The sequence below is a fragment of the Mesoplodon densirostris genome, chromosome 11, assembly GCF_025265405.1.
Source record: "Mesoplodon densirostris isolate mMesDen1 chromosome 11, mMesDen1 primary haplotype, whole genome shotgun sequence".
In the NCBI taxonomy this organism is placed as follows: Eukaryota; Metazoa; Chordata; class Mammalia; order Artiodactyla; family Ziphiidae; genus Mesoplodon; species Mesoplodon densirostris.
This window is the reverse complement of record NC_082671.1, coordinates 51,815,554-51,838,130: the sequence shown is the minus strand read 5'-3', so window position 1 is coordinate 51,838,130 and position 22,577 is coordinate 51,815,554. Positions and strand designations below refer to the sequence as shown.

Here is a 22,577-nt window from a genome sequence, read left to right as displayed (position 1 = left end):
TTCCATTTTATTTTAAGCATTAATTTCGCATTTCTGACCAGCCTTTCTCGGGATCCTCATTTCTTGGGCACTTTGTATAGGAAGAAATCACCATCCTAGCCCACTCCACCCTACCCCCACTTAACTGAAGAGCCCTAAAGAGACAACTATTATTATTGTAATATTATTTTGTAGTAAGGATTTGTGACCGATAAGCTACTAAACCTCTAAAAGCGTACAGTGCAAGGGAACAGCCAGCTGTGAACTGGAGAAAGGAGGTGACACGTCTATTGTCTGTATAATCTTGTATGTTGTGGTTGACCACAACGGCTTGGCATCAGTTATGACTCCCAGCTCCACCTTTTATAAAATGGATGACCTTGGGCAGATGACTCAATCTTTTAATTTTCGAACGTGTAAAATGGAGAGAATAAAGTACCAATTTCATACGGGTCTTAAGAGGAATAACTACTGAACATACTGTCGGAGTGGGTACTAAATAACGTGACTAAATAACAAGTTAACTTAGTAAATAATAAGCTAAAGACTAGATTTCATTGGAAGGCTCCCTTAACTGCTAAATCCCATCCCCCAAATATGCTGAGCTGACTCAGAATAACAACAATTAACATCGTGGAGTTTTCAGAGCATTTCCTTTCATTTCCACAATTCACCCTGAGGTAGGCAGTGCTGTTAGCTTAGTTTTGTTACTGAGGGATAAGGGAGAAGCTGAGAGCTCTCCTGAGCGTGTGGTAGGAAGAAACTCTTCGGTCCAAACTCAGGTCTCAAGGGAGGAAAGCAGGACTTGGGAAAGGCCTGGTGTCAGAAGTGAGCCGGTGCCTTCAGTTCTCCAGCCTAGATTCTCATTTCCTCAGCCCCCTCCCCTCCTGCACCTCATCCCTCCTCCAGTTCCCAGCCTTGGGCTTGAAACTGGGGAAATCTTTGACATATATACACTAATACGTATAAAATAGATAACTAATAAGAACTTGCTGTATAGTACAGGGAACTCCACTTTGCTATACAGTAGAAACTAACACAACATTGTAAAACAACTATACCTACCCCGATAAAAAACAAAATTTAAAAAAAAAAATGCTTTCTGAAAGTAAGAACAAAACCTTTTCATGACCCAGAAAAACATAAAAATAAAAATAAAGAAACTGGGGAAATCTACACGGAAAGCAGTGAGAACCCAGGGCTTCCAGATCCCTCTACCAAAGAGAGGCGGTAGGCAGCAGGGCAGACAGAGACTGGCTCTGAGGATCCTATTCTTCCATTCAAGAGCTTTGTTCCCCATTTGAAACACTACTGCACCTAGTATCTCAATACTATGTAATATTGTTAATAATAATACCCACAGCAATAATAAAATAATATTCATTTTAAAAGCTCTTCTTGGCAATCTCCCTAGAGGAATATAGGGGCCATTTCTTCCATTTCAAGGTTGAACACACAGAGATGAAGTGAGCACTGGCGGTGGCAGAAACCCTCAGCCTGCTGACTCAGCCTAGGGTTCGCATCGCTGGTTAAATGGGCTTTTGTGGCCATTCCTGAAGACAGAATTTTCAGGATCCAACCTGTTAATCAGTTGAAAGCAGTTTAGTCATTATTAGCACCACCAACCCACACTCTTTTCAGTCATGGAAACTTTTACTCAGCCATTGAACCTAGAGTAGTTAGAATCTAGAGTAGGCAAGGTAAGGATAGAACATTTTGAAACATTATTGTAGCTTTAGTGCAGCAGTGACTTTCCCACTGACCCACTCAGAAGAAGAGCTAACTATCAGTGACGGAAACAACTAGGTTGATTTCATAACTGCCTTGTTTTCACATGGAAAAATTGAAAGCTGTGCACACAGCATTGCTTTGTTTTGTTTTTCGACAGAGTGTAGAAAGGAAAATTATATGCAAAATTTTTTCCTAGGTAAGATTATTTTTTCCTCTTGATTTCCATAAATCTGTATAGCTGAGGTTAAAAGCCTGGGCTCTGGAGCCATATGTCCTCCTAAAGAAGCAAACCAAAATCTTAAGCTTATCTAATCAATCAGTAGATTCACTGTCCATACGGGACCCGTGCTGCCTCTTCTTACTAGCTGTACAACTTCGGATGATTGACATAACTTCTCCAAGCCTCACTTTACTCACCCATAAAATGGAGATAATAATAGTTTCTACTTCACGAGGTCATGAGAATAGAATAGGCCTTGCACAGGGTAAACGCTCAATGGATAATAACCATTGGTCCATGAGGGGTACAAGGATGGGTGAGACCCATTTCTGCCACCCAGGACTGGGATGTACTGGGGTAGAAATACACATGGACAGGTAATTATAGAATAAAACAGAACTAAGTGCTAAATAGAGGCATCTGTCAGAGGAAGGGGAGATTTTTCTGTCTGGGAGACTAGGAAAGGCTCTCAGACAGAATTGTGCTCTAAACTGGGTCTTAAAGAAGGAACAGAATTTCAGTAGGACAAAGGGTTAGGGAACGCTCAATGCTGAGTCACGGAGCAAACATGAAGAAGTAAGAAAAAGCCCTCTGGGTATACGCAAGCTCTATAATTCATCCACAGGCTTTGGAGAGATGCACAGAAGGAATGATCATACCCTAGGTTAAAAAACAAAGTTTAAAAATGCAAAATGTTGTAGTTACGCTAGCGTATCAGTTGACAGTGAAGATATGAAATTGAGAAATATGAGAAAACACGTATAAAATAAAAACTCTCCCATTTTAGAAAGTATTTCAATCAAAATAAGACGCACTTCCTTAAGGATTAAGAGAAATGTATGGGAAGTAGAAAATTTAACCATAAAGTCTAAAACAGAGGTGAAATTGATTTCTGTGCTCAGCCTCCTAAAATATATTGCAACATTCTCCTCCCTAAAGTGTATTTTCAAAAATTACATCTTATTTTTTTATTGCCAAGAAATAGTTGAACTGATCTATACCCAGGCTGTCACTGAAGGATTTTGATGTTTTACGAACAGTGGAAATGGCCACAGTCATGAAAAATAAAATGACTTGACCCAAGCGTTTTAGAAGCAGAGTTTGTTTCCACCTAGTTATCCCCAGCCAGTGTTGCAAGCATAAATTATATAGCAGTTCTCTGAAAATGCACATCAAAATATGCCATCATTCCCACGGATGATCGATATTTACCTTTAGGAAGATTGTTCAAAGGTCACAAGAGAATTATGTTTGGAATTCAGCCACAGTTTGATGGGAGGATAATGGCATCTAGAGAATTTAGAAGTGATAAGAGGCCCACGCAGACTAAGTCACTCCTTGCCCCCGCCCCCCACCCCCGCTTGGAACTCACCTGAACTCACCTTATTCTACTCACCAGAATATGTCAGGCACTCAGGAGACAAGTTTGGGCTAGCTAAATTTACTGAGCACTTAAAAATATGATAGACCTCATGTTAAGGACTTTACATGTGTTCATTTAACCCTCACTTCTTAAGAAATCTATAGTAGTATTCCTGTTTTATAGGTAAAAATTCTGAAGTGTTACTCTACCCAGGGTCTCAGAGGCTAGTAAGTGGTGGAGCAGGATATAAACCCAGGGGGCTGACTCGAGGGCCCATCCCCTCAGCCTCTGTGCTCTATGGCCTCAATTCGGAGTCATCTGCATACAAATAGTAATTGATATGGGGACTGTATCATTTGTTTCCTTCCCGAATGGGACATTTAGGGGGAGCATCGCTATTAACGATTATGCTGGGAAAGCAGAGGTAAACCAGAAAAGTTGGGGCAAATAGGAGTGTATGTTCACCTTACGGATGGACACCAAGAGCGTGGATGAATCCACCGAAGGAAAGAATGTTGAAGAAAAGAAGGAAGGAGCCAATGAGTGGGCCTTGAGAAAGACTGACGTTTGGGGATGGCCAGAGAAAGAGAAACTCACACAGGATACCGGGAGAGGTGAGACAGGAGACCAGGGTGTCAGACTCTCCGGCAGAGTTATGGAAGGGAATCACCATCGTGCCCCAGCCCCAGGGAGCTAGGAATGCTACATATGTGATAACGACCGAGAAGTAGTCGCTGAAAGGAGCAACAAGGAAATCGCTGGGGATTTACTGACAAACGTTTCTTTGCTTTGGTGCAGTTGGAAGCCAGAATCAAGTAAAAGGAGGAGTGAGTGGGAGGTGAGGACCCAGACACAGCCAGTTCAAACAACTTTGCAAAAAGTGGCCTTGAAGGGGAAGCACAAGATAGGACTGTCTTGGAGGTGGAGTCAAAGACGTTTCCTTTCTTTTTTAAAGCAAGAAACTAGAATGTGTTTAAGGTTTAAAGAAAGGAGCCAGCCCCAGGAGATTGAAGGAAACGTAGAAAGCATAATTCTCCCCTCTCCGGGGGACCTCCTGGAGCAAAGTGCCTGAGGATGTAGGAGGACCAAGCCACCTGAGCTGAGGGATCACCTTTACACCTGAGGAGGTACAGCTCTGCCCCTTCGGGAGGGAGGAATGGGGAGCTGTGGGTTTGAAGTTTGAGGGAGGCAACCAGAACGAGCTGCCTTCTGCTGGCTCAGCATTCTCCCCACAGGGAGGGGTTGCTGTGCGGGGGGGTTTAAAGGTGCCTAATGCACTTAGGCACTGGCCTAGGCCTCTGATGGACGCTGACCTTGATCTCTTTTCATCTTCACTATTATTGACTGACATGGGGGATATTACCCCTGTTTGACACCAAAAAAAAAACCGTGGCTCAGGGCAGTGGGCAGGCAGCCCAAGAGCACACGGCTGTTCAAGGCCAGAGTCCACATCTGACTATGTCGTCTCCTGGAAGTGAAAGCCAGGTCACTGCCTTCCAGTATCTTTCATTCCTGTTAGAGGAGTAACAGGTAGGGAGTTAGCAAATGTAGTTTTTTTTGTTGTTGTTGTGTTTGGCCTCACCACGTGGCTTATGGGATTTTATAGTTCCCGAGCAGGGACCGAACCCTGCCCTTGGCAGTGAGAGCTTGGAGTCCTAACCACTGGACCGCCAGGGAATTCCCACAAGTGTAGTTTAAATAATGGTTCGAGACCAGAATGTGGAAGTTCATCATAGGCTGTACATGATTGAAATCATATTTTGTTTATATGAATTGCTTTGATTTTTTTACTTTAGGAGGTCCTTTTGTAAAATACAAGGTTTTTGTTTGTTTGGTTGGTTGGTTGGTTGGTTGGGTTTTTTTTAATGGGGCTCTTTGGATAAAGGCTCCATAGTTTATCTTTGTTTTTATAGAAGTTACCTGCATATCAGGTATTATGAACCTGCACGTCATTCATAAAGGATGTCCCCTGCGTTTCTTTGTATAATCCATAAGAAATTTTTATATTGGACTATTACTATGGGGAAAATATTCTGCCTTAGGATTTTTAAACTTGGTAATTTTCAAATTCTTCAAATGTGTGAAATTCTTCTGTTGATACTTTATTACAAAAGAATCACAAATTAAGATTGTGGCCTGGTGAGGATGGTATGGATACAAACGGAATTATGTCCACAGTGATTCCTGCCTCCACAAGGAAAACTTGTGGTTACATTAATCTAAATGTTCGAAGATCATTAATCTAAATTCAATTTTCCATTTATGCCACATGTTTCTGAGATTTTAGCTGTGGTGTATAAGAACTAACTGAATAACCAAGTGAGAAATATAGGCCATATGACATATGTGTTGGGATGGGGTAGAGAAACCATGAGAGTTGTGGGGGGATGTGAGCCAAACTTGCAGAATGACACCTGTCACAGCCCCAGGTATACACGGTGTTTTCTAAATTTTTACTGAATTAATTAATGGGCTGCAGAGCTGAGGCGTATATTAGAGGTGAGGGGTGTGGGATTAAAATCGGTCTTTCCAATGGCTAATATTTGGAAATTATCTTTCTATTGCTTTATTTATCACGGTATCTCACAGTACTTTCATGTATCTTTAACAATTTCTCCTAAAACCACTTTTTAAAATAATAGGCCTGCATTATTTTCCCATTTTTGTGTTTACAGAGGAGTAGAATGTTAACTGACTTGCCCCAAATCAAAAGGTCAATCTCTTGAGAATCCCCATCTGCAGAAAAGAGAAGTTTGCTTTCCTAAAGAGAAGTTGGAATCTTTTGCTTTTCTCTTTCCTTTGGAGACTTTACATGATACGCAATTTAATTTTTGACCAGTTTAAATTCCACATAGAAAACTAAACAAATACCGAGAACTGGTAAGCTGTATAGGTGAGTTCACGAAAAATCATTTTCTTATTTGTAACATCTATTCCATTAACATTTAAGGGGATCTTGGATAGTTCAAACATAGATCTGATCACCAAAAATGCAGTTAGAAGGAAATGAACTATTTATGTTCCTAGTACAGTGTTGCATTAAGACGGTTAGTCATATGCAAGAAACCTCTAAACTAGTTAGAAGTAATTCCTACAACTAATCAAAACGTCTTAATTGTTAGTGATTACCTCTGTGATTTAAGACTTCTTTGCAGGGTCTCCGCAGTAACTGGCCTCTATATCTTTGCCACTCTTCCTTTAACTAAAGATAATAGGAAAAGAAAAAAACTAACCTAATTTCTACAACACATTGATTAATAAAAAACAATGCTATGTGTTTGGTTTGTGATAGTTATAAAGCAATAGTCAGTGATTTACAAGTGACGGTTTATGAAGCTATTAAAAAAGCAATTATCGGTCTTCCCTGGTGGCGCAGTGGTTGAGAGTCCGCCTGCCGATGCAGGGGACACGGGTTCGTGCCCCGGTCCGGCAAGATCCCACATGCCACGGAGCGGCTGGGTCCGTGAGCCATGGCCGCTGAGCCTGCGCGTCTGAAGCCTGTGCTCCGCAACGGAAGAGGCCACAACAGTGAGAGACCCGCGTACCGCCAAAAAAAAAAAAAAAAAAAAAAGCAATTATCGCCAAATGGAAATCTAAGCAAGATGCCTAAAAGTAATTTATTATAGTAGTAGCCATTATTAATGTATATTTCTGTCAGAGCTTTAGCCAAAGCCCAAATTTTACTTTGAAAACAGAAAAACATGGAACTACTTGTAATTATGATTTAAGGAATCATCATAAAACTCTTTTAAAAATCGATTTTAATTTGAGGCTGGAATCACAGATTGCATTGGATCATCTGTCTATCTCCTCCCTCCCCTTTGACTCTTCCTACTGGCTTTGATATTTCATTTACATACATCACTTCTAGCTGTTAGCTCCTTTGATATTTGTATATGTCCATTTTCTTACCCCTCCTCTTGAGAGAAGAGACTGCCTTTTTATACCTACTCCTTGCACGTAGCACAATATCTAGTTCTCAATGAATTCCTTAATGATGAATGAATGCGTCAATTGATCTATAAAATAGCTACCAAAACTGATAAGTTTTGCAAATTTGAAGCAAAGAAAAACTCTTAAGCCAAAAAGATCACTGATCTGTTTTCAAATCCCTTTTTTATTTCATTTTTATAAATAAAAGCTTTGAAAACGGAACTTACCAACTTTTTTTTTCCCAGACCAGAGAAGATTCAGCTCTCCAAATTATTCTTCACTCACACCTCTGAAAAAAATCACTTTGTTTTTATTAGGTTTTGTTTTTAATGCTTGGCATCTTAGTCTTTAAATGATTTTTTCCCCCACAGTGATAGTCCTGAGGATGTCTGATTTGTTAATTCTGTTGTGACAGGAAGTTTATCAAGAATTTCATGCATTTCAGTTTCAGCTTCTAACTGGAAAGCTTCTTTCCAGTCGTTTCCCCCTCCCTTCTTTCCTACAGTCCAATCTGCCTGTTCCATTGCAGAAGAACAATAAGAAATCTTAGGTGGACATTTTTGCCCGGTTTTGGCTCCAAGCCCTTGGAACAGCATCTGGGTGGATTAGGTTCACTGGTCAGGATATAGGGCAGCCAGAATTTCTCAAACACTGTGAGACTCTGAAATCTGTAGAAGTTTGTTTTGGTTATTCTAAAATCCAGGTCTTTTAATTTTTGCATGTCTCTTGCTTGAGATCAAGGTATGGGATGAGATATATCTATATATCCTCACTTGACCCCCAACCCCCTAAATACACATGGACCCCTCTCCCAAGCAGGCAGAGTAAAGGATTACCTGCCTATGCTTAAAGGCACACTGAAACACTCTTCTCCCATCTTGCCCCCAAATATTTCCCTGACATGAGCCAAGCTTTTGGATTCAGACTCACCTGCAGGGGTTCTGCTCTAAGGGATGTCTCCTACAGGGACAGCCTTTGCCATCAGTAGTTTTAAATCTTAGCTCCATCACATCAAGATCCTTCCCTGTAACATGGAAAGAATAAGAACCTTCTCACAAATCGGATAACATTTACAAAGCACTTGGCATCTGGTAGCTGTTCAATAAATGTTAATTTTGCTTTATTCAAAAATTTTCACTTGCTTCTTCTCATTTTATCTTCACAGAACCCTACTAGACAAATGGCACAAATATTGTAATCCCCTTTTACAGATGATTAACCGGATGTTCTGAAACTTACTCAATGAATTATTATTGATTATAATAATTATAATTATATATATAATATATATTATATATTGTATATATTGTGTATATAATTATATAATATATATAATATAATAATATTATTTTTATATATTATATATTATATATACTATATAATAGTATAATATATATATTATATATTTTATATATATAATTATAATTATGACTATTAGAAATAGTCATTCATGCTATTTGTTAGGGCATTGTTTTAACCACTTTATATTTAATCTTCAGATCAAATCTCTGAAGTGGGTGCTAAAAGTCCCATTTTACAGATGAGGAAAATTAAGGCAGAGAAAGGCTAAATAAGTTGCCCAGGGATAAAGAACTAGCAAATAGAAGAGCTGAGATTCAAACCCAGATAGTGTGGCTCTAAAAGCAATGCTCTTCACCAGTATATTTAAGAGCCTCCGTTTTCCACAGCTTTTAAGTAGCGGATTTGACTCACATTGTGAGTTGAGATCTAGGGACTTCATACTCAGAGAAGGAATGCATTGGGCCGTGTAAGCACAGTACCACTGAAGGAGAGAGCGCTGAGTTATCACATCTGCCAGCCTAGGGGAGGGAACTCCAGTGGAAGGGGATGATGTCCTCTACTCTAGGGTAGGGGTCCCCAACCCCCAGGCTGTGGACTGTACGGGTCCGAGGCCTGTTAGGAACTGGACCACACAGCAGGAGGTGAGTGACGGGCGAGTGAGCGAAACTTCATCTGCTGCTCCCCTGTTGCTTCCCATTGCTCGCATTACCGCCTATGCCATCTCCCCACCCCCGCCCTGTCCATGGAAAAATTGTCTTCCATGAAACCAGTCCCTGGTGCCAAAAAAGGTTGGGGACCGCTGCTCTAGGGGACTAGAACAGAATATGACAAGAGTCCAGCCCAGAGAGGGCACATATAGCTGGGGTGGCATGGGAGCCCTGAAAACACTGGGAAAGGTTTTCCCCTTCACTTTGCACTTTGGAGACTTGGGTCTGGGGTAGAGTAATCCTGTTCACAAAGACCCCTGAAAGTCCACTGCACCTGCTCATTCTATTTTCATGTCACTTAGCACTTTCAACTTTTTATTACAGTTATCAGTGAATATATCTGATCTGCTCCTGAAGGGCGAGACCAGGTTTTACTCATTTTTATATGCTCCATGTGGAGCATTTAGTCAGTGCTTAGTAAGTGTGAGTTGGATGAATAAATGAATATAAAGAAGTGAACATGCCTGAGCCCCAAGGGGATCTGGAGTTGGCTTAATTATGTTTTATTTTGTTGTAACACAATGAGCAAAATCCTAGTTTTAAGCTTTTTATCTGATAGTAAAAACATTTAAATGAAGATTCATATAAGCCAGTATTTTAAACTGTTCTCTTAGTGGAGCACTTTTGTACTCCATCCATCTTCATGTTTTTATTTTTGTACTCATACCCATTTAAAACCACAAATAGTATAGCTTTTAAAAACCAGATGTGTAACTTAATAATAGCTATCCACCACACCTATTAAAATGTTTATTAATACATGAAAGCCTACGAATATCAAGCCACAGCAGATTTTAACAGCTTCTGTGTAAGTGTGTGAAGTGGATGCCATGTTCCGCCCCATGTGAGATTTGCCAGTAGTATTTTAGTGTGTTTCCACCTTTTATTCATTAGTGGATATGGCTGTAAATGGCAGCTTGAAATAACTCGATCTGAAGTTCTGAAGACAAGTTTCACAACTTCCAACGTTTTATTCAGTGTACTGGGGAAGAAAAAACTTTTCCTCTACACTTTTAGGTTCAGTGTCTGGGGCCCTGTGAATAAAACTAACAAAAGATCGATTAACAGGAGAAAAGGCACACAAGTTTTGTTAATATTTATGTGCACAAAAGTTCACAGAAAAGGAATGAAACTCAAAGAAGTGGTGAGACTTGGGCTTATATACCAATTTTTTTTTTTTTTGCGGTACGCGGGCCTCTCACTGTTGTGGCCTCTCCCATTGCGGAGCACAGGCTCCGGACACGCAGGCTCAGTGGCCATGGCTCACAGACCCAGCCGCTCCGCGACATGTGGGATCTTCCCGGACCAGGGCACGAATGCCTGTCCCCTGCAATGGCAGGCGGACTCTCAACCACTGTGCCACCAGGATAGCCCGGGCTTATATACCATTTTAACAAAGAACAAAGGGTATGAGTTTCAAGGGATGATAAATTGTGGGGAAGGGATTTCTGGGGGTACTAATGGAAAATAAGGGCTCTTTTAGTAAGGTTTGTTTATGCAGACTCATCTCGGGGTTGACAATTCACTGTCTTCTTCCTTGGCTCTTCTCTTCTTGCTGGGGGAAGGGGCACCTTCCTCAAAAGGAAATGTATGCCCTGCTTTTAGGTTCATAGTGGGAGGGCAGAGACCTCTTTCTGTATCTATTGATTCTCAGTGGCCTTTAGCTAAAATATTTCTTATGCCAAAGCATGTTTGGGGTGGCATATTCTGATCTCCTTCAAATGAAACACAAAGAATATTACAGCTGAAACACATGTGAATTATTTCCAATTTTATTTATTTCTTACAAGTCCCATTAATAAGAAACAGTTGCTCGCTTGTAAAAGAAATCTGTTTTTATAATGTTTTCTGACCTTGCATATGTGCTCTTCCTTTCTGTGGCCTGTTGCATTTCATTAAATTCCTTTTAAGTTATTAAAATTGATTTAAGACTATATAAAGTATATTTACAAAAAGGGGAGGGGGAGGCAAGTCACCCATAATCCTGCTGTCCTATTAAAAACTGTTTTTTGCCTATTTTCTTTCAGTGTGATATCTATGCATATCTATTTTATACCATTTCAGGGAAATGGGGCACACATATGGTAACTTCCTCAACTTAACAGTATATATCACACTCTCCATGTTCTTGCTTGATCATAATCCTCAGTATTTAACAGCTGCAAAATTTGCCTAACCATTCTGCAGTTGTCAGACTTCTGGGCTGCCTCCAGGCCGGTGGTGGGGCATCTTGTGGTGGTTGTACCTCCAGCCCGGGAGGGCAGGGCCCCCCACCACCACCCTGGCCAGGTAGAACCTGGGTTTCCTGGGTGTTCAGAGTTATGTCTCAGGCAGAAACTGTGTCCAGGCCAACCAGGGCTTCTGGCTCCAGACTCCCTTCTTTCCGGGCTGACGTTCCATCCCCGTCCCCAGGCCCTCCCAAACCGTCCTGCCCGAGGTGGGTCCTTCCCATATGCTCTCTCCTTCTGTCCTAGCCTTCCGCAGACACACCGAGTGAAAGGAAGGAGCTAGACGGCGCGTCCCGGGCATCATGGTCCACCTGCTCGCCTCCGAAGTACAGCAGCTACTCCACAACAAGTTCGTGGTCATCCTGGGGGACTCGGTCCAGAGGGCCGTGTACAAGGACCTGGTGCTCCTGCTGCAGAAGGACTGCCTGCTCACACTCAGCCAGCTCAAGGCCAAGGGAGAGTACAGCTTCGAGCAGGACGAGCTGCTGCAGGGGGGCAAGCAGGGCCGCATGCATAATGGCATCCACTACCGCGAGGTGCGCCAGTTCTGCTCTGGCCAGCACCTGGTGCGCTTCTACTTCCTGACGCGCGTGTACTCCGACTACCTGGAAGCCATCCTGGAGGAGCTGCATTCGGGTGAGCACGACCCGGACCTGGTCATCATGAACTCCTGCCTCTGGGACCTCACCAGGTACCGGGAGGACCCCTGGCCGAGCTACCTGCAGAACCTGGAGAGCCTGTTTGGGCGCCTGCGCCAGGTGCTGCCCGAGTCGTGCCTCCTGGTTTGGAACACGGCCATGCCCGTGGGCAACAACATCACTAGCGGCTTCCTCCCGCCCGAGCTCCGACCCGCGGCCTCCATACTGAAAACCAACGTGATTGAGGCCAACTTCTACAGCTCTAACGAGGCCCAAAAGCACGGCTTCGATGTGCTGGACTTGCACTTCCACTTCCGCCGCCACACAGGGAAGTACCTGCAGCCCGACGGAGTGCACTGGAACGAGCGAGCGCACCGGCATCTCTCCCAGCTTCTGCTGGCCCACGTGGCCGACGCCTGGGGGGTGGAGCTGCCCCAGCGCGACCCAGTGGGCAAGTGCATCAAGGATGGCCCCGCGAGGGAAGGACCTGGCAGGAGACTTGAGAGGCAGCTCCCGGCCTGCAGAGATCAACCGGCCTTCCCTCCTCTGCCCCGACCCCTGCCTCTGCCTGGGTGCTGCCCCCTGCTCCCCACGCCATCTCCCCGCCCACCCCAGTTCCCACTCCTGCCCCCAAAACCCCGTCCCGTCCCCCTTCAGCAGGTGACACCCCCGTTCCTAGTCTGTCCCCAAGATGCCCATTTTTCTTCAGACCGTCCTTTCCAATCGGATCAGTTCTCCTTTAATCATTTCCATTCAGATATTCCCCCATCTACCCAGACAGAATTTGCCTTCGATGGTGACTTTATGTTTAGTCCCCAGCCGCCTGGGCCCCCCTTCCCCCAACCCTGTTACCAGCAGCGGGACCCTGTGGTCCACAGGGGTTTTCCCCGGTATTGTCCCCGTGGCCCCTACATGCCCTGGAGAGGGCGGCCCAGAACTTCCAAGAGAAGGGCCCCAGCCTATAGAGAGCCAAGCCCTCAATAGACTGACTTGGGTGCCTTCCTCCTCATGCACATGGACTGGACAGATCGTCTGACTCTCCCCAGACAGACTGACCTTGTTAACTGAAGCCTTTGGTCCATTGCTGTTATCAATAATGGCAGGGAAGGGCAGTCTGACCTATTCTCGCTGGCTGTGGCCTCTCACTGCACTCTGCGAGGGGGGACCAGGCATCATTCCTGCCTCCCCACTGCCTATTCTCTCTGTCTTTTTGTAAATATAAAATTGAAATTAACAAGTTGTTTCATAAAAGTCGTTGTGAGTTTTGTGAGTCTGTATTTAATGGTGCCTCTCCCTTCCATTGAACACTTAGCTTCATAAGAGCAGGGACAGTATCTGCTGTAGAGTTACGGCCTCTTGACAAACTACTCAAAATGGAATTTCTCTAAAGGGTTTCCATAAAATGGATCTGATTCCTTACAAATAAACAAAAGAACTTTAACTTTTTATGGTGATATTTTCCAGAGATTCTCGAAGAATCATGGAATTTTAGAACTGAGAAAACTAAAAACATAAAATTTAACTAACATTTACAAACAGGGAATCTGAGGTCAAGAGGTGAGTGACTTGTTCTAGATCACACAGAAAAATCACTCCTCCACTAGTCTTTCACAATTTATACTAGTATCCAGTTTATATTAACTTTCAAACTTGATTTATACTGCAACAAACCAAGAAGGGAAGTTTACCAAACATGGTCTTTCTATGGAAGTGATGATGAAAAACTCTTATAGCTCCATAACCAGAGGTTTATTGGTTATGTAAACTAGAGTGAATGGCATGCTTATGACTTTATGATTTCTTTAATAGTCTTGAGTTTGGGGCTTGAGAAAATTAAGTTGCACTCAATGACAATATGAATCATCATAGAGTAAAACTATGAATTGGAAGGGACCACACAGTGCACAAATCCCTTCCTTGCAAATTGGACAGGTGGACACCACCATCTCTTCTCTGTTTCATAGGAATGTTAACATCATTGAGATTTTTTAATGTTAGGCCCTTTGTTACACTAGACTAGTGAAATGTTAATGCCTAGATAAAACAGTCAAAATAGGACATGACTAAAATTGTCCAGATAACAGGATTTTTCATGGAATTGATTTGACTGTTTTACAGGTCCTCAGTTGGACCATCCCTAAATTTGGCAATGAGGGTAAGGAAGTGTTATTCCGCAAAAATGGAGTCCATGAAATCACAAGACATGGATGAGATCAGCTATTTGCAGAAGAAATACGCGGAAACTTTTAATCCACTAAAACACCGTAAGAAAATGGGGCTTTTATCTTACTTATCTTTGTGTCTGAAACCCTAGCACAATGTCTGGAACTTAGTAAGTAATGAATAATATTTCTTGAATGAATCAGTGAGTGAATGATGAGGTGGAGTATGTGAGACAACAGAAGATGAGGTAAACTGACATTTAATCTTTGCGGTACCTTGGAGGGAATCTTGCCAAAATAGGGTCATGATGATCTTTGAGGACTCTAGAAAGGTAGTGCCTACAAGTCAAAATTTGCCAGAAGGTCCCAACATAATCAGGAGGGAAGGGACCCGTCTGACCAGTGTAAATGTTCTCATCCCATGGGGATGAGTGTAGCAGGCTATGATTAGACATCAAGATGAGCCCGTTGCCATCAATCTGGCTTTACAATTCCCAAGCAAGATCAAGCAACATTTAGCTGTTGATCTAAGTAAGTTGACCCATTTAGTATTTCTACTTCCATGAATAAGCCAATTAATTGTGTTGTGGTGTATATCTCTCTCTTGTGAGTTAAGTTAGTATGTATTCATCCACCTTAATCTGTTCATGCCTAATGAACCAAGGAGAATGAGTTCTTAGACATACAGTGCTGAGCACCAGACACTGACTAGATGATGAATCCACTATGGTGTGGATTAAGTGGCAGCCATCACTTAACAGTCCTGTTTCTCTTAGCTGTTTAGGAGTACGGGTAAACTCAGATAATCTTCTTCCCACATGTATTAATTTCCTATGGCTGCTGTACCAAATACTACAAACACGGTGGCTTAAAACAACACATATTTATTCTCTTACAGTTCTGGAGCTCAAAAGTCCAAATCCATTAGCCCAGAGTAAAATCCTTCCTATGTCTTATGCTGTCCTACGTGATCAGGCTTCTGCTTGTCCCTGCAGTGTTACCTTTTGGAACTCTCTTCGTTGTTCTTTACACTTTCAACCCCACAGGACTTTTCTATTTTTGCAAGATGTCAGACTGTTGTAGAACTTGGGTCTATGCACTTGCTATTCCCTCTGCCTGGAATGTTCAACATCCTCTACTCCCTAGTTCTTTGGATATCTAACTCTTCATCCTTCCCCTCACACCTTCCAAGTCATCTCCTAAGTGGCCTTCCATGACCATCTAAGAGTGCTGTTAGGATCATCATAACACACTCTTTATTTCCTTTGTGTTGCTCCCCACTCAGCGGCATCAACGGCTGCTTGTTTGTTAGCTTCTCCAGGAGTTTTGCTCTCTGTTGAATTCCCAGTGCCTACTAGCATGGTGCCTGGCAAAGAAGGTGTTCAAGCATGTTTACTTTAGTTAAATGTTCAAGAATACAATTACTTCACACTCTATCCTTAAGTAAGAATGCAATTTATATCTGAATTGAGCTGTATTTGTTTACTTTTCTTTCCAAACTGTCTACAGAACTCTCCTATAACTTTACCTCAGTCATTCAGGGAAGCTAACACCCCCTGGACCTCCCCACCCCCACTGGGAGTTAGAGCCTGAGGGCACCTTCAGTGGCCTTCCTGTTAATTTCCTACATATCCTGGCCTTATCTTCCAGCCTAGAGCTTTCTTCTGTGCCCAATTTTTTTGCTATTGTCTTCTTGCTCCTTAAGTCAAGAAACCTAGCAATGCAATCAAGCTATTGTCTGGTAAAAAGAGCCAAAATTATTCAACCTTTATGAGAGAAATTATTGCTCTATTGTTAAGACTTAGAATTCAGGGTTCATTTGGCCTATTCTCTCCAGCCTCAAGAAATGACAGCTTTTTTATATTTAACTCTTGTCTGCAGTTTTCTGGGGAAAAAAAAAAAAGAGGAAAATTGATGATTAAATTAACATCCGTGCAGCATATTTCTCACAAGATTCTATAGTAAGGTATACTATGTTATACCAAAAGCCAAAACTTTAAAGCTGTAACTTTTTTTTTTTTTTTTCCCTTAGTACAAGCAAAGCAAGGCCCAACATTTGGAAACAAATGGAAACTTACATCCTCCCACAGGATCAGGATCAGCCCCATCCCTGGTCAGCCACAGAGCTCTTGTTTGTTTGCATGTGCCCCCCTCCAACTTCCCACTCCCAACCCCTCCCCCGCATCTGCATTGCATAACAGCCAGGGACAATTTTCATTTTAAATTCTGGAGTTGTATGTAGCAGCAGCTCCATCTCTGGAGCTTTCAGTTCACGAATTCCGCAAAGGTAAGTTGTTTTGAAAACTTAGATCATGTCAGAGAAAGGGCTTACCATTGTTTTCAGCTACTGTATGTTTGTTGCTATAAACTAGAAACAGTATTCTCATTGTCACAAGTTTAAGAAAAGCCTTTATCACTGCATGCTTAATTTATAGATATAATTTTTCATGAGACTTTACCCATTAATCTTTAAAGAAACATGTTCTAAAACATGTCCTTTAAGCCATAATCTTTACTCCTCATGCATTCTGTGGGTAAGGATGCTTACAAAAGGATTCACTCTACAGTCACCCCACATGGAAACTCACAATGGCTTTTAACGGATTAGAGGCTCTGAGAAGTTCTGTATGAAATAAACTTTATTAAATGTATTTAACCTAGTATTTCCAAGATTTATTTAACCACAGACCACTTTCATATGTAGCATCTTTTAAAAGCATGTTTGGGGAAATATTATGCTAGAGAAGGCCAGATAAAATAATTGGGCTAAGTGAAGAGAGAAGGTTTGTTGGTGACACTTTATATATGAAGCCCTTTTTTAATGGAGCATTATAATAATCTGTGCCCAAATATGAGCTAAAATTTATCAGGTAAACCTGGAACAAGTCCGAGATTAACTAGTTAATCAAAGTGGGATGAAATGTACAAGGAATGGTTGCCCTCTTCTTCCCCCAAGATGGGGGAGGCATCAGGACAGCCTTCCTTGATAACAAGCATGGGGGCGGGTCTACTCCAGCCTGCAGAGTATGGCGTGGAGTGGAGGTATCACACCCCAGGTATTTGATGCCCAGCACAGGGTCACAGAACATCCTAAGACACATCCCAGTGGAGCATGGTAATGGGAAGTGGAGAATAAACAATATTCTGAAACTGAGCAGAGATAGTCATTCAACACAGCACCCTCTGCCAACACCGTGGTTAAGAACAAGACTAAATCTCTAGGAAAAGGTCTGTCTGTGAAGAACAAGAGCACCAGCAGAAGCTGCTCTGACAGCTTGTTGAAATCATCTGCTTCTGTTATGGACTGAATGTTTGTGTCCCCCACCACCCCAAATCATATGTTGAAACCCTATCCCACCATATCATGGTATTAGGAGGTGAGGCTTTGGGGAGATAATTAGGATTTGATGAGGGCATGAGGATGGATCCCTCATGAGTGGCATTAGTACACTTGTAAGGTTCACAAGAGAGCTTGCTTCCTCTCTCTGCTCCTCGCCGTGTGAGGACACAACAAGAAGTTGGAAAAAGAGGGGCCTCGCCAGAATCCAGCCATGCTGACACCCTGATCTCAGACATCCAGGATCCAGCACTGTGAGAAATAAATTTCTATTGTTTAGAAGCCACTCAGTCTACAGTACAGTAGACTCCCTTATCCACAGTTTCACATTCCATGATTTCAGTTACCTGTGGCCAATTGTGGCCCAAAAATATTAAATGGAAAATTCCAGAAATAAACAAGTCATAAATTTTAAATTGTGCACCACTCTGAGTAATGTAATGAAGTCTCTCACCCACCTACCCCCACTCCACCCGACCCAGGATGTGAATCGTCCATTTGTCCAGTGGATCCCACCCATTGGTCACTAAGTAGAGGTCTGGATTATCAGATCACTGTCACTCTGTCACAGTGCTTGTGTTCAAGTATCTCTTATTTTACTTAATAAAGACCCAAAGCACAAAAGTAACTATTCTGGCAATTTGGATATTCTCTTACTGTGCCTAATTTATAAATTAAACTCCATCATAGGTATGTATGTGTAGGGAAAAACATAGTATATATAGGGTTCAGTAATAATCAAAGTTTTGGGTATCCACTGGAGGTCTTGGAACACATGACCTGCAGACAGGGGTGAACTACTGGACTTGATACAGAAGCCGAAATAAGACAGATATTCAGTCCCCAAAATGTTTTTGACACCTGTTCAGATTGGGATCCACTAAAGAATCACACATTGCATTGCTTATTATGTCTCTGGATTTCTTTTAATCTAGAAGAGAACCCAAAGCACTCCCTTCTTTTTTTCATGGCATTGACTCTTTGAAAACATTTGTCCTGCAGAATGTTCCACTTTCTGAGCTTGTCTAATGATTTCTTCATAATGTCATTTAACTTTTACTTTATCCCCTGTGTTTCCTATAAAGTGAATGATAGATCCAAAGGTTTGGTTTAGAGGCAAGTTAAATGTTTTCGATAGAACACGTCACAGACAAGGCAGTGAGCTTCAACTGTACCACAGGAGAGGGCATATAAGCTGGTTCCCAGTATTCTATGACAAGATTGATCACCAAGTAAAGGGTGACAGTCGAACTCCTCAACTTCAAAGTTATGTTTTCCTACTTGTAACCAGCAAGTGTCTTGTGGGTGGTACATTGGTACCAAGTCAATATTCCCGTTCCTCATCAATCTTTCACTTAATGGTTTTAACACACATTGATGATTCTTGCTTGAAACAGAGATTTCACTGGGGTGGAAAAATGGTGATTTTCTGATTTTACCACTGCTTGCACATTTCTTAGCTTGGCATTCTTTTGTAAAGAAGAGATTTTCTTCATTTACGGGAGTTGTTTGCTTACTCTGAGATACACTTCCTACAGAAAAGCCTGGTCACCATGAGATATGGTAATGGATACAGGTGGACTCTATTCTCAGACCCCCTCATCCACTCTGCCCCCCATCAATCATCTAGGGCTCTACTGACACAGACCCAGACACAGGGAGAAAGGCATAACACTGATCATCTGAAATGTGATTCTAGACAGAAGCCAGGTTTTTGAAACAACCCCATAAAGAGCATAAAGAGACCCAATATTAACACTGGGAAATAAGCTCGGAGCTAGAACAATACCAAAGATATAGACCAGATGGAGATGAACCTGCAAACAGTGGACAAATTGTCCTGATTTTGCAGATAGGAAAGAATCAAAGTCTGGGGATTAGCTTAGACTCTATAAAATCTACCCAATGGGTTAGTTAATAAAGGGACAATAAAGTGGAAAAACTCCTTTGCATGTCAAGTGATCTTCGTTTTGGTATTATATCTTTCTTAATTGACCAATAAATAAATGATTACACATCAGAGTGAGAGTATTTATGTGTCTATGTCAATTTGCAAATGATATACTAGCCTCTAATTAGTTTATTGACAAATACATATTTGTTAACTCAATAAAAATATTTATTAGGCAATACATTAAATTTTCATGGCTAGAGATAAAATTTAGATAAGAAATCATATTATATAAGGTTATTCGAGGAAATTACTACTGGGTGAATTAACTTAAGAATGCTTTACTAAGTAATTCCTTAACACCATGTTCTCACTTTTCCACTGGAATACCTCTAATGGTGGAGGAGGCTGAAACTTTATCTACAGGAGGTCTCCCTGCAGCAGCCTACCCCCCAAATTAAATTTATTTCATGCCTCATATTAAAATATTAATGGATGGAATCTAAAAAAAATGATACAAATGAACTTATTTACAAAACAGAAATAGACTCACAGACATAGAAAACAAACTTATGGTTACCAAAGGGGAAAGAGGGTGGGTAGATAAATTAGGAGTTTGGGATTAACAGATTCACACTACTATAAATAAAATAGGAAAAACAACAAGGACCTACTGTATAGCACAGGGAACTATATTCAGTATCTTGTAATAACCTATCATGGAAAAGAATCTGAAGAAGAATATATATATCAGTTAGAACGAACAGGAGATGTCAAAGCATTGAGGCCGAAGTTGACTCTGAAAGTTATCGTGAAGTTCCAGAGCCAGACCAGAAATGCAGATGAGATTACCAAAGTAAGCCAAACAGCAGCACTAGAAAAAAGTAAACTTAACCTTGCACAATTTCTCAATGAAGATAAAAGTTAGGAGAAGATATGATGCAAGTGGAGTCCTTTGAAAAATGTCCATTAAAATTATGTTCAGTTCTTTGCTTTAATAAAGTTACCCTTGTATGAAAATTAAAATATATATATATGTATACACACACACACACATATATATATATTCTCAGGGTTAATATATATTATATTGCTCAGGGTTAATATCAATATATATATATATATAACTGAATCACTTTGCTGTACACCTGAAACTAACATAACATTGTAAATCAACTATACTTCAATAAAAATTAAAAAATTAAATATTAATTGAAATTCTATGTTCAACTCTGTACAGTTTAATTTAAAAAATAATGCTCTTCAAAACTGGGTAGTATCAGTGCTACAAAAATACAGTGGAATTTAGGGTCCTAATTTGTAAAATTAGGATGGTAGCACCTACCTCATAGGATGATTATGGATGGACATCAACCAAGTTAATGTTTATAAAGCCTTACAGCTGTGACTGGCACATACTTAGCACTATGAAAATATTTGTTAGATAAAATTAAAGATTTGTTCCAAGTTCATCCTACTGTTCTAGCTACCACTGTATAATCACCTTCAGGGTATGAGTAACCTAGTTTGGTATATTTTTCTTTTTACTTATTTAGTTATTTATTTTTAACTGAAGTATAGTTGATTTACAATGTTGTGTTAGTTTCTGGTGTACAGCAAAGTGATTCAGTTACACACACACACATATATATATATATATATATATATATACTTTTTTTTCAGATTCTTTTCCCTAATAGGTTATTACAAAATATTGAGTATAGTTCATGGTGTGGGTTTTTTTTTTTCTTTTTTGTTTTTTTGGGGTTTTTTGCGGTACACGGGCCTCTCACTGTTGTGGCCTCTCCCGTTGAGGAGCACAGGCTCTGGACGTGCAGGCTCAACGGCCATGGCTCACGGGCCCAGCCGCTCTGTGGCATGTGGGATCTTCTTGGACCGGGGCATGAACCCATGTCCCCTGCATCGGCAGGCGGACTCTCAACCACTGCGCCACCAGGTAAGCCCCTGAGTGTGTTTTTAATATTGAAAGACATAAGTATGGTTGGAGTAGGATAAATAGGAGAAGGTGGTTATTTATTTGGGCTAAGAGAGAAAAGGGATCAAAGAACAGAGGAAAATGGGCATGGAGCCATGCAGCTGGTGGAGGGCAGTGGAGCAGCCAGCCAGGTTAGTGGGTCAGCCACTTAGCAAACATTTCAGAGCACTGGCCACAGGCCCGGTGCTAAGTACTGGACTGAGGAAACTATAAGCAGTTGGTGAGACAATGATGCAGAACAGTGTTTCTGAGATCACTTCCATCAGAATCACTAAGGTGTTTGTGAAAAATGTACAACGTTTGTGGCACCACCCTGATGTACATGGTCAGAACTGCTGGGGCTGGGCCCAGGGATCAGGATTTTAAACAAACCCAATCCCTCTGTAACTAGAATGTGAAAAGCACTCTTGTAAGGGATATTGCTCAGGGTTAATGACCTTTTCTTCTTACAAAAATAAAATTTTAAAATAATTTTAAAAAATACAACCCACTCACCAGTCAAAATAGCCTAGAATTTTTCGCTGGAAGAAAATTTAGCAATCATTTAATCCAGTAATTCCTATCCCTGGTGGCTTGTTAGTGTAATCTGGGGAGTGAAAAAAACAAAAACAAAAACAAAAAAATAAGACAACAACAAAAGCCAGGGCACAGGCCCTACCCGAAGACAATTAAATCAGAGATTCTGGGGGCAAAAACCTGGACAAAAGTGTATTTAAAAGCTCTTAAATATTTCTAATTTGCAGCCAAGATTAAGAATCACAAATCTGGTCCAGCCTCCTCATTTTGCAGATGAGGAAACTGGAGACTCAGAAATAACTTACTTAAGATGGTAGACCTCTCTTCCAAAAGTAATTGTGTAAGATAGACTAGCTATGTATTGGTGTCATGATTTTCAAAATAAAGATAATAACCTATAAGTGAATTCTGATAACAATCTAGTGGTTCCTGACCAGAATTTTAAAAAATGAAATAGAGTAGAATAAAATATATCAGAGCACACATAGAGTAGAAATGATATTATGGGGTGTGTGTGTGTGTGTGTGTGTGTGTGTGTGTGTTCTATGATTAGATGTTAAACGTGATTCTTATT

At 41.2% G+C, this 22,577-nt stretch overlaps 1 protein-coding gene across 1 annotated transcript; it reads left to right on the top strand.

Moving 5' to 3' along the window:
• The first annotated feature begins 11,765 nt into the window (after positions 1-11,765).
• On the top strand, positions 11,766-13,085 carry PCED1B (PC-esterase domain containing 1B). The gene has a single exon (XM_060113787.1). It carries the CDS (start codon positions 11,766-11,768, stop codon positions 13,083-13,085), a length of 1,320 nt encoding a protein of 439 aa, XP_059969770.1.
• Positions 13,086-22,577: the final 9,492 nt, after the last annotated feature.

Excerpts from the sequence above, each read along its gene's own strand:
- PCED1B (XM_060113787.1), top strand. The coding sequence starts at position 11,766 with ATGGTCCACCTGCTCGCCTCCGAAGTACAGCAGCTACTCCACAACAAG.